Source organism: Mycetomoellerius zeteki, unplaced genomic scaffold (assembly GCF_001594055.1).
Source record: "Mycetomoellerius zeteki isolate Tzet28-1 unplaced genomic scaffold, Tzet1.0 scaffold900, whole genome shotgun sequence".
Classification (NCBI taxonomy): Eukaryota; Metazoa; Arthropoda; class Insecta; order Hymenoptera; family Formicidae; genus Mycetomoellerius; species Mycetomoellerius zeteki.
In genome coordinates this window covers 19,690-33,118 of record NW_017257937.1, presented here as the reverse complement: position 1 = coordinate 33,118, position 13,429 = coordinate 19,690, and the positions used below count along the sequence as shown (strand labels likewise).

General features: G+C 35.0%; 1 protein-coding gene across 2 annotated transcripts in view; it reads left to right on the top strand.

The window, feature by feature from the left end:
- The first annotated feature begins 4,791 nt into the window (after window positions 1-4,791).
- The window catches only part of Rme-8 (receptor mediated endocytosis 8), an 18,521-nt gene continuing 9,883 nt past the window's right edge, over window positions 4,792-13,429 (top strand). The window contains exons 1-6 of one of the 2 annotated variants that reach the window (XM_018460033.1): window positions 4,792-5,146; window positions 5,585-5,849; window positions 8,252-9,097; window positions 9,699-10,067; window positions 11,682-12,092; window positions 12,212-12,777. In XM_018460033.1, coding sequence (XP_018315535.1) covers window positions 5,076-5,146; window positions 5,585-5,849; window positions 8,252-9,097; window positions 9,699-10,067; window positions 11,682-12,092; window positions 12,212-12,777 — 2,528 coding nt within the window. In that variant the 5' untranslated portion in view covers window positions 4,792-5,075. Of the gene's footprint in view, window positions 5,147-5,584; window positions 5,850-8,251; window positions 9,098-9,623; window positions 10,068-11,681; window positions 12,093-12,211; window positions 12,778-13,429 lie in introns of both variants that reach the window. The other variant, XM_018460032.1, reaches the window with a different exon arrangement.

Genomic DNA, 13,429 nt, shown 5'->3' with positions numbered 1-13,429 from the left:
TTATACAAATATTGATTTTTGTTTAGAAAAGTATTTAATAATTTATTGTGAACATCATGTTTATGGCATAATAATGAATCATATACATAATACGATTCTTGGTACATATTTCATTGTAATACAATTATGGATATGTGTTACCTTTTCGTCAATTCTTCGATATTTATATCAAACTTCAATTATTACATTTACTTGAGGCAACTAATTAATAATGACGTTGTTTTCTTTGAGCTAATTGAGTTTTCTTTGAGATTGTTTACTATTGACATTCTACAATCCGTATGTATGTCATCCGTTAAATTTTCTTTCCACTAATCCATGTAACAGATTTTACGTATACGGTTCAGCGGACCACCAATTACGAACAACTTTTAAGGTTATTTTGTAAATGGATCTAGCGGAAAAATTTCGTAATTGATGCTTTGATTAAACACTATTATGATAACATTTCAAAAATAAATTTAAAAAGGCATTTAACTTTATACAAGATAATCTTTGAAGCTCTTTAGTTTGTCTGCTTTACGCTAGTTCCACATTTCGTCACTAGGAGCGCTCGGGAAATCTTTGCGTCGCCATATCCTTGTCAACCCGATTACTGCAATTAACTGCGGCACAGCCAGGCATTTTTTAAATGCGAATACTTATGCCCTTATATGATTTATTTCTGCAATAAAAAAATACGTCTTGAGGGTTATCTTTCTGAGACATAAATATTTGCAGATAAAAAGAACAAATTTCTATTCTGACACAGAAATTAATTATTTTCGTGTTTGTGTGAATGTCTTTTTTTTTTAAATGGAAAAATACATACTTTTTGGATTAAATGCGGCGACTTTCGATCAGTATTGTAAGGCCGAAATCAGACTAGGCATTAAAGATTGAGATTGAAAGATTGAAATTTGACCAATCAAAACAATAGCTAAAATTCCTTTGCCCTCATTGGTCAAATTTCAATCTTCAATCTTCGATCTGAATCTTCAATGCGTAGTCTGATTCCGGCCTAATACTCGCTGTAGTGGCACTGATTTGGCACGAAAATGGCGGATAGGAATATCCGCCCATCTATAGTTGTAGCGTGTGTCTAATGCCCGTGTCACACTACGCATTGGAGATTGAGGATTGCGAATTGAGGATTAGAATTCAGCCAATTAGAACGAAACGGATTAAACTTAAAATTACCTGATTGGTCGAATTCTAATCCTTGATTCACAATCCTCAATCTCCAATGCGTAGTGTGACACGGGCATTAGGCCAGAATCAGACTATGCATTGAAGATTGAGATTGAAGATTGAAAAATTCAAATTTGACCAATCGAAATGAAAGGAGCTAAAATTTTGGTAAAACTTCGGAAAAGCTACAGCATCTACAATTTTAATGCAAATACATTTTTTCCATGTATTTTTGGCTCCTGAAAACGAATCTGATAATAAAATTTGGCGGTTAATCAAACTTTGGCCGTCATTTTGGAATACAAAACGTGTATCGCTAAAGGTCAAATAGAGGGTATTCACCTAAAAAATCAATGAAATTATACTCATTCGACATGTCTTGCATAAAACGAAAAAACCTGGCAGAGAAAAGCATCGCTCTGTCCTGCAAATCGAGATATTAATCGTTAAAGTTCACGACTATTGAGATAAGGAAATCTATCATGTGGACAATGGAGTATATAGACAGCAGTACTTATTGGTTCGGGGCGGCGTAGCCGCCCCGAACAAAAAAGAAATAACGTAAACTCTCCGCTTGGAGCCTGCTACTGGCCTTACGATCTCTATCGTGATTGGCCAATTCGCTTACTGATTATGTCTTACGGCCTTACGTTTTTGTATGTGCCATGGGCTTTACGATTTCTTTACTGCTTACGTATTACGGCCTTACGTTTTTGTATGTGCCATGGGCTTAAGGGCCTTGGCACATAAAAAACTTAAGGCAGTAAGACATAAGCAGTAAGGAAATCAACATGTTGGATACGCTACTGCTTATGTTATGGCCTTATGGACTCTACTGTGATTGGTCAATTCGCTTACTGCTTACATTTTACTGCTTAAGTTTTTTTGTGTGCCATGGCCCTAACTGTCTAGGAGTTACAGCCTAGACAGTGTCCACTTGGAATATTTCTAACCCATGACCGTTAAATTTACGAACATTATGCATAGAAACTTTTTTGTAGAGAGTTTAAAGGGCTTCATTTTTTGTTTGAAACTTTTTTTGTGAAATCAATATTTTCTGTAATATGCATTAAAAGAGCGAAAAAACCGATTTTTTGGCAGTTTTTTCAAAATGACGGTCAAAGTATGATTGATCGCCAAATTTTATTGTCAGATTCGTTTTCAGGAGCCAAAAATACATGGAAAAAATGTATTTGCATTAAAATTGTAAATGCTGTTGCTTTTCCGAAGTTTAACTAAAATTTCTTTGTCCTTATTGGTCAAATTTCAATCTTTAATCTTCAACCTCAATCTTCAATGCGTAGTCTAATTCCGGCCTTAGTAAAAGTCATGTCTCAGGCTGCGGTCCACTTAGCGCTTCAAACGCTACAGAGCATTTGTAGCACTAACATGACTGGTCCATTTGACGCTTCGGAACGCTCCCAGCAGCCCTGATTACGTCATCAATGCGTCATCGTTTTCACTCCCACTTCGCTCCAACTACTTCACCTCGGGAGGTGGGTTGTTCACGTAGGAGCGTTCACGTAGCAATTGTATCATTCGGGGCAGTAATGGACCAATCGGAGCGTAGCGTTTGGAGCGTAGTGTTCAGAGCATTTGAAAGAAGCAAGTGGACCGCAGCCTCAATCTCTCATATAGTAATTTTCCTCTCTGCGAGGCTTCCCCTACCACATATGCCAGTGCATGCGCATGGTATATGGCTTGTTTTGATTATTAAGGTTATGTCGTAAAGGTTATACTGCATTGTGGTGTTGTTTCGCGGAAAGAAGAACTTTGCGCAAGCGCCATTGAAAAAGTGGGAATAAAGGCGGACTTAAGCCGGCGGCACACGATGCTTGTTTTCTTGCTGGATTGCTAGCTAGAATAAATTTTTGCCACCGTATTGGCTACGATGCTGACACTATCAGTACCGCGGCCAATACGATGGTAAGATTCTAATCTAGCTAGGAATCCAGCAGGAAAACAAGCATCGTGTGCGGCAGGCTTTAATTTTACGGAGGTCGGTCGGTCCTGACCTTTACCTATATACACCTGGACTGCTAGTAGCCAACTTCAGACGTGTCCCCAAGCTGAAAAATTAGGCTCGCCCCGGAGCCCAATTTTCTGCGGGAGTAGGGAGCTTTGACTATAGTATATGTACGTTTATGGTGTACAAATAATGGTGCACGTCAAAGAATAATTTTTTGGGTGTATAATATAAAAGTGTATAAAGGTGTATAATATAAAAATTTTGATAACCACGTTAAAGATGTAGATATCATCGAAAATCATAAATATGAATTGATAAAATTAATCATAGATTATTACTTGCAAACAAAAATGTCTTACTTTGGAAAATGCATTACTCTTCGATACCAAGGATTGTCAGTCAGGCATACATTAAATAAAACAATTTTATTTAAAGATCAATGATATATTAGATATTTTAGACTTTGTTACATATATGTATCATTTGTTTTATTTATATATGTCTATCATATTCTATCAACCTTGTTACATATTTTTATTAATTATCTATATTGATTTGACACATAATTATTATTGTTTATTTACTTTCTTACCATCCTATTCTTGCCTGCCTACAAGTAACTTAATTCCTATTAATATATAATGTTCCCAGAAATTAAGGATGAACATACGCGCAAAAGGTATGTCTTTAAGAAGTATAAAAAAAATATTTCTATTACAAAAAAAAAAATTTTTAAATACTTTATTTAATCAATTTTTAATAATTGTATTTTGTTTCATAATAATTATTTTTATGATTTCTTTTCTTATTTAATTACTTCATAAATTATCTTAATTTATTATCAATATTTCTTTGTTAATTATTTATCATAATCAGTGCAATATTATACATGGATGCGCCTATGACAGGTGACAAGTTTATTAAATTATTTTTTCAATTTCGATTAAAAGAAATAATATTAAAAGCTACTGCTTTCAAAGATAATCACGAAAAATTATTTATTATTACCTTTCATTAAATACTTTTTTCATATATTTATTGCTAAAATTATTATTTTTATTTATTTTCATTGTTTTATATCTCTATTCTCAACATACTATTCTCGTAACAGGTAGCACAACCTCAAAAACAATATTACGTTCCTTTTCCATCCATTTCAGATTTTTTCCGACTTCTTATCAATTCTCGACCAAATATTTAATGAATTTAAACTTTTCCTATTTGAAAAAGTCTTACTATAAAAAACATGACAACTTTCGCATTTGAACTTCCCGGTCTTTGGGCTCCGGGGCGGAGCCTAAAGGAGCCTACAGACCAAAGCGGCGTAGCGGTGAGCGGCGAGCGGTAGCCCAATAAAAGCCATGCTTCACTAATGATGTCACGCAAAAGCGTGGCTCTCATTGGGCTACCGCTCGTCGCTCACCGCTGCGCCGCTCTGGTCTGTAAGCTCCTTAACAATATTCAGCCAACTTCAGTTTGCGGACATCGAGAGTATGCATTTCCTATAGCAAAAATGAGGGACTAGCAGTTCAGGTGTTATATAGTCAAAGGTCCTGACAAGTTATTTTTACGGAGATTCGACTGTACAGTGGTGTCGACATCTAGAAACAGCTGTTCGTCGACACCCCCAACGCCCCTAGTCATTTTCGATCATCATGGCTGTTTCCAGGTTGACAGAGCTGTCGAAGATGACATTTGTTAAGTGAAAAGGATTAATGAGCGTACACACATACAAGTACTACTTATTCGAACTCGAATTAGCAGCAAGGACAGTTAAAGTTTATACCTTTTTTCCTATGTCCATACGTAATGATGATCGTGTAATAACTCGTATGCGAATGTTCTCTTACGCCTTTCACCTTGCGCAAACAGTACTCGGCGATTTAAGTAAAACTTTATTCGAACCGATACGATTGCGTCCATATGAAATGAAACAATGATGCCGATAAAGGACAATCAAGATGTGGCATGCTTTTTAGTTACCAAGCATTCTACATGGAAAGGAAAGTAAGTGTGCGTCGTTCTTTCTTACATGTATTCTATTATATGTATCAATTTCAATCTATTTCAGCAATTCAATTAAAGATGTTGGAAAGACATAGAATAATATCCAATTGGTTAATATCTGATATGTCAAATAAGATTCCATGATATTGTATGATTTGTAGTAAGCTTGATACACAATTATACAATATAGAAATTGTTTTATGATAAATTTATGAAAAAATATTGTGTCTAAAAATGTATTGTTTATTTTAATTGTGATTATTCAATAAAAAATAATAAAATGAACTTTAAATTGTATATTATCTTTGCATACATGTTTGTTGCATCTTTAGATAGATTTGTTAAACGTTCACAAAATTAATATAAGATAAGAATATTCTCGTTATTTGTATATAAGTATATAAGAGTAATATACACATACATATATATATATTTTAGGTACAAGCGTATCTTCTCCATTGGCTCTATGGGAATAACAACATACAATCCTGGCACGTTGGAAGTGACAAACAAATGGGAATATTCCGATTTTATAAGTGTACAGCCAATAAATAGAAATCAATTAGGTTCTTATGAATTTACTATAACCGTACGTAAGGATCGGAAAAATGAGACCATGAAGTTTAGTTCTGAGCATAGATCACACCTATTGACAGAAGCACTTAAATACAGAAATCATGTTGAAAAATCTAAAGAAATTTTGGTGAGTTACATATACTTGTTCTTTTTTTCTCTCCTTTTTCTTTTTATATGTATATATGCATATGTTTAATCATATGACTTTTATAATACAATATGTATAATTGAAATATCTCTTGGAATATATCAATTTATCTCTCTAGAGCTTCTGGCCAGTATGAAGTAATTTTTATACAGAGTGTATACTGAATACACTAAGAGATTTTAAGGCATAATTTCTCACGTAAATTTAAGACGAAAACTTTATATTATCATATGTTTGAAATGGCTTAGCTTCGAAGATATAGGGTGTCAAAGTTGAAGAAAAAATTTGTTTTTTCTATAAAAATTTTGAAAACTACTCGAATTATTTTGAAATGAAATTTTGTATATGTTTAAAGTTTCATCAAAATAACTCTAATGGTTTTCGAAATTTTTGGGGGGAAAAAAAAACGAAACTTTGACATCCTGTGTGTATCATTGAAACCATTTGGAACCATATGGTCATATCAAGTTTTCATTTTGAATTAGTCTTAAAGTTAAGGAATCATCCCTTAAAATCTTTTAGTGTGTTTAATAGAGCTTCAAAGGGAGAGAGTGGCAAATTGCATCACTGAATGACCGCGTCCAATCAGGATGGGGGTGATGCAGTTTGCCACTCTTTTCTTTTAAGGCTCTCTAGTGCTTAGTATACACTGCTGGTCAAAACTCTTTGGACATTATGCATACTTACGGTATAAGGATAAAAATGTTTAAGACAAACATGGATATTCGATCAAAACCAAAGAAACCATTATATTTATTTATAAAGTATAAATATTTATACTTTAAATTTTGTTTTGTTTCTTATAAAATATTTATCATTTGACAAAACATTATCATTTGACCCTTATGAACCCTTGGAAAAAATCAAACCTTTGTAATCTTCTAAAAATAAGCATTTAGTTGACAACAGTGATTTCAATTTCTATTCCACTTGGCGCTGTAGCTTTGTCCGTGTGTTTGCAAATATTTCTGCTATGTTTCTTTTGTATCATCGTAACGTGAAAACAATTGTAGAAAGTTGAGAGACAAGGATTTGATAACGAGGTATGCGGTGTTATTAATACAAGTTTTTATTTTTTATTGAATTGAAAAAAAAAGTTTGTGTGAATTATAAGAGATGCCTCCGCGATTGCGAACAAATGTGGACCGAGAGATGAGGGCCATAATCAATGCATACTACAACAACGATGGTCTTTCTATTCGTAACATTGCCTCAAAACTGAAGATCCCTAGGTCCACTGTTGCATACACCATCAAGCATTTTTGTGAAATTGGAACCAACAAAGATCGACCACGAAATGGGAGGCCACGAGTGACTACGAAAGCTGAAGATAAGTCCATCGTGCTACTCTCCAAACGGCGAACTGCTCCTATAATTCAAGCAGATTTCAACTTAGGCCACAACAAGCAGATATTTATAGCAACTATCAAAAAGAGACTTAGATCAGCTGGTCTCTTTGGTAGAGTTGCTGTACGGAAATCACTTCTTCGTCCGGTAAATAAAAAGAAAAGATTGCAATGGGCGCAGAAACACAAGAATTGGACTGTAGAAGATTTAAAAAAAGTATTATGGACGGATGAGTTCAAATTTGAGACAGCAATAGAAGAATATACGTACGACACTCGGCGAACGAAAAGATGATGCCCAACTGCATTACATTAACTGTCAAAGTTCACAGAGTGGAGGATCCGTAATGGTTTGGGGGACATTTTCCTACTATGGAGTGAGTGCTCTGTATAGAATCAATGGAAATCTCTATCAGAAAGGATACCACAAAGTCCTCGTTCATCACGCCTGCAGGAAAAAACTGATCGGCCGGGGATTCATTATGCAACAAGATAATGATTCGAAACATACTTCAAAGTTTTGCAAGAATTTCTTGAAGAAAAAAGAAGAGAATATACTAAAATTAATGGAATGGCCACCATAATTGCCTGATCTAAACCCAATCGAACTTCTATAGGAAGAACTTGAACGTAAAGTGAGGAACCAGTGTCCAACCTCTCAAGAAAGCCTCTGGAATATATTAGAAGCCTCTTGGAAGCAATTAGAGCCAATTATTTTGCAAAATCTAATCAACAGGATGCCTAGAGTAGTCAAAAATGTATTAAGAGCTGGTGGCTTTTTTGATGAAAAGAAGGTTTGACTTTTTCTAATCGTAAGGGTCTCAAATAATAATGTTTTGTTTTGTTTCTTATATTTTTTAAATAAATATAATATTTTCTTTGGTTTTGATCGAATATTCATGTTTATCTTAAACGTTTTTATCCTTATACCGTAAGTATGCATGGTGTCCAAAGATTTTTGACCGGCAGTGTACATTGCGTGCGTGCGTGCGTCACAACTCACACTTATAACGTTAATAATATTTATATTTGTAGAGATATCCAGCTTACAAGCATCACTGGTCTGATACAAGATTACCTATTGTATTAGAAATAACACCATACAGTCTTGATCAATTAGATCCTGCGACAAACATGATATTAGCTAGTTATTGTTATAAAGATTTTGAAGGGCTCTTAATGATGAAAGATTATCCCAATGGATTTGTGATTGTATGTGGTGGGTTTGGACGTCTGCATCTTTTTGCTTCTAAACATATGGAAGAGATAAAAAAGAAATTGCAAGAAGCTGCATTAAATAACTTGGGCATTAATATAAAAATGTTGAAAGAGCCTATAAGACTCGATGATTTCATTGCTCAAAGATTAGGGAAATTTAGCAGTGATGAGCACATAACAAGCGTATCAGAATTTACTGTTCATAAAATCTCCTCCAGGCATTCGGATCCTCAAAGAAGAACACTTTGTCTTTCGGATACTTGCCTGTTGGAAAGAGATCCTCAAACGTATAATATTTGTACTCTTAGACCACTGTCGGACATTTTTACTTTGGTTCGTGATAACGATAATCCCCAATTGTTCACTATACAATATCTTAATGGTCAAATGCGTAGTTATACCGCAACAAATAGAGATTCCTTATTAGCATCTTTACTGGATGGTGTAAGAGCATCCGGTAATAGAGATGTTCACGTAAAGATGTATCCCATAGCCAGAGGTAAAAGACTCAGACCTTTCAATCTATCTGTTGACGAAGAAGTCGAAACGACACATGTAAAATTCCTTCAGCAGCCGCCTGGAGGACGTACGTTTGCTGAAATTCTGGAGCGATTTAACGCAAATATACCGTACAGTGGACTTAATTACTCTATTACGCAAGATGTAAGACAGCATTTTTCTATGTTTGATATTTTGCATATACAGGATTTTATATTTATATATATATTATATTTATATTTAATTTTTAAGAAATATCGTCAAGTAATCGCTCTTTAAGCATTTGTGCACATGTGTAAGAGTTTGTACAGTACATTGAAGCGGTTAAAGTATATTAACTGATTTTTGGAATTTCTTTGAAACTTTATAATTCAATAATTATATTCAGATTTCTTTTCATTTATTTATTTATTTATCTATTTTTCTCCTTCTCTTATAAAAACGATATACTTATGAAGATTATGAAGTTTCAGATGATTCCGTAATTAAATAAATATAAATAGTACATAAAGAGATAGGAGATATTTGGTGCATTCAGTACTATGACTGTTCACTGAGCACTCAGCGAGCTCTTGTATCTGTTTGGTCTATATCTTTAGATCAAATGGAATATGCCAATCAGATGCAAGAGCTCACTGAGTGCTCAGTGAACGGTTGTAATACTGAATGCACCCATTTTCTGTTTATCCAGGAAGTTGTACCGCTTGAATGGACTGTAACGACATTACAACTCCAAGTACATCATATTATGAATGATTACTTACAGGGGATTTTTACTGAAAATAAAGACAAGATTATTCTCGGAGCTTTAAATACTTTGATCAATAAAGATCTCGAGACAAATAGTGAGATTGAAGCACAATTTCATGCACTACGAAGATTGGTGGCTAGTAAAATCGGTTTCGCTGCCTTTACAACACTTCCTGGCTTTAGGGAAACCGTTGGTACAAAAGTCGTCAAGGCTTTAAAGAGACATAATTGTGGTGTAACGCAAGCTGCCATAGATTGTATTTGCGCTCTAATGCAACCAATGCATGACGATTGCGATTTAAGACAAGAACAACTGAATAAAAGTAGTCTGCTCAGCAGTAACAAGTTTTTAGAAAGTTTACTCGAAATGTGGGTTAATCACATTGTAAGTTTTTCACCATTATATTTGTTCTTATTATTGCTTGTGACATCAGATTTTTTTCTGAGGTCTGTTTTAAAACTTTTGCTTTGTAATTATCTTTGACAACTTGTATAGTTGTCTTTTAGCATCTCTTAGTTTTTTGCTATACATATATACGAGGGCAAGTCAATAAGTTTTTAGAAAAACATAGTAAAATACATTTTTTTTTATCGATTCATTTTTATTTCTCAACATAGTCTCCTTTCAGCTCGATACACTTGATCCAACGATTCTTCAACTTTTTCAAGCCGTCCGAATAATATGATTTGTCCTTCAAAATAAGCTTCTGTTTCGGCGACGAACTGCTCTCTGGTGGTGAATCTCTTTCCTCCGAACCATTTCTTCAGGTTTGGAGACAGGAAATAGTCGCAGGGGGCTAAATCTGACGAATATGCTGGATGGAGAAGCAATCCGTAGCGGAATTTGTTGAATTTGGTCATCGGTACCGAGTACATGTGAATCTGTGTATTGTCTTGATGGAAAAGCACTTTCTTCTTCGCCAAATGGGGACATTTTTTCTTTAAAATGTTGTTGAAACGGTCCAATAAGGCTGCGTAGTAATCACCATTGATCGTTTGCTTCAACAGAAGATAATCGATATGAATTATATCGCGTGCATCCCAAAAAATTGTGGCCATCACCTTTCCAGCCGACTTCATGATCTTCGCTTTCTTCGGAGTTGGTTCACCCGGTGAAGTCCATTGTTTTGACTGTTTCTTCGTCTCGGGTGTGAAGTAATGGATCCATGTTTCGTCCACACAAAAATGAATCTACGCAGAAATTCATCTGGATTACGTTGCAACATCTCCAAACGTTGTTTTGAAATCGTCACGGTCGCGCTTATGGTCCACAGTGAGCAAACGTGGCACCCATCTTGGCGATAGCTTTTTCATAACCAATCGTTCGTGCAAAATTGAAATCACTGTGCCATGTGATATGCCTGTGGCCTCAATAAGCTCGCGCACTTTCACTCGTCGATCAGTCAAAACAATATCACAGACTTTATCGATGATTTCTGACGTAACAGCCTCAATTGGACGTCCCGAACGAGGTGCATCACATGTAGATGTACGACCACGTTTAAATTCATTCATCCAATTGTATACAGTCGCAAATGCTGGTGTAGATGTGCTATGAACATTATCTAACTCGGCTTTGATTTCTTTCGGCGTTAAACCTTTCATATGTAGATGTTTGATCACTGCACGAAACTCGTTTTTTTCCATTTTGCAAAAAATACAAAGGTTGTTCGCTTTAATCGTCTACAGAAATGAAACCACGCGATGAATTCCGCTCAAAATTTGACAGTAATCAGCTAAAAGATGCTACTTGTCAAAAAGTAATGTGACATGACACTGCGAGTGCCCTCTGATAGATTTTCTAAGAACTTATTGACTTGCCCTCGTACACATTTTTAATCACTGAAATAATATTTATCGATGTTGTGATAAATTTTATGTATAGTGTCCTTTGCTAAGAAGTGTTGTACAAGATTTTTAATAATATGCAAAAATATCTCATAAAATATAATATAACATGAAATGATAAGCCAAACTTTTTCTTTTTTTAACATTACAGAATCGTGGTACAGGCGCATTGGTAGTTTCTGCTATGCTCGATCTTTTAACATTTGCCCTGTGTGTACCATACAGTGAAACTACTGACGGCAAACATTTTGACAATCTTTTAGAAATGGTTGCTACAAGAGGTAGATCATTGTTCAAATTGTTTCAACATCCTTCACTGGCTGTGGTTAAAGGTGCTGGACTGATAATGCGAGCCATCATTGAAGAGGGTGCACCTGAAGTAGCAGCAAAAATGCAAGAACTGGCACTTGCAGAAGGAGCTTTACCAAGGCATTTATTAAATAGTTTATTTACTGTCGGTAGTGATAGCAGACTATTAACGCATCGACAATTGTGCCGACATTTAGTAGGTTTGTGGGTCACAGGACATCCTACGGCTATGGGATTATTGAAACGAATTATGGTGAGTCGATATTATGTATATTAAAATAGGATTCCATAAAATGGAGACAACTGTTTTTAAAATAATACCTATTATATTATGTGTTGTAAATACAAATATGGAATTGCTGCAATTTGTAGCCGATAGGTTTGTTGAATTATTTGGACTCTGATGAAAAAGTGCCGGACTCATTCCTGGAAGAAGAGAAATTGAACAATCGTGACAATTTAAAGATAGCTATAGATCATGCATCCAGAAATAAAAAGAGTCCACAATGGATCGCTATCGAACGTCACATGCGAGTAGTTGAAAAACATGTAGAAAATGCTCTGCAACATTGGGGTGCTCGTATTGGAATAGAACGGAGAGAAACGATTAAAGAGCGTCCGATAGTTTTAAGAAAACGTAGAGAACGAATTAAATCTGAAGCAAATTGGAAATTATTCTATTATAAATTTAATCAAGATCACGCACTGCCAAATTTAATTTGGAATCACAAAACGAGAGAAGAATTGAGAATAGCTTTGGAAAATGAGATACGTGCATTTAGTTCAGATAAAGACTTAGCTGGTGGAACTTTGATTGCATGGAATCATAGAGAATTTGAGGTGCAATATCAATGTCTTTCGGATGAAGTTAAAATTGGAGATTATTACTTGAGGCTTTTATTGGAAAAAGATAGTCCGGACAGTCCTATAAGAAAATCGTAAGTATATATATATACAGGTTTATATACATATATATATATATATATATACAGAGTGTATATAAAGTCCCAGACCCTATAAATATCTTGAAAAGTAATCACTTTTGAGAAAAATGTTTTATACAAAAGTTGTAGGGTTGAAAATGGTCTATTGACTGACCTTATCAATTTGACCTTGGATGGCGCCACCAAGGTCAAGTCAAGGTCAAATCGATTTTTTTAAACGAAATACCCTATTTTTGATTTTAGAATCGAATAGCTGAGGTCGGGAGCTTTCCAAAACACTATTATAAAGCCTCTTTTTAATCAGTACTTTTCAAGTTATGAGAGTTGAAAGTTACGGAATCGCCGGGGCATTAGCATTACCCTAAGCTAAGGTGCTCGTATCCCTTTTAATGGTGCGAGGATGGGGTGGTCATAGGAGGTCTTACGCAAGCGACTTTTCAATCAATCTTTTAGAAATAAAGACAATGGTATATCTAAATCAACTGTTATTCGTTTGAGCCTTTTTGTCATTCCTTTAACCCAGCTCGCCTTACCTATCAATTTTTGGTGAACCTTCGGATAAGCTGCATATTCGAAACGAAACAAACGACCACGTGTTTTTGATGTATTTTTGGCTCCTGAAAACAAATATGACAGCAGAAATTGG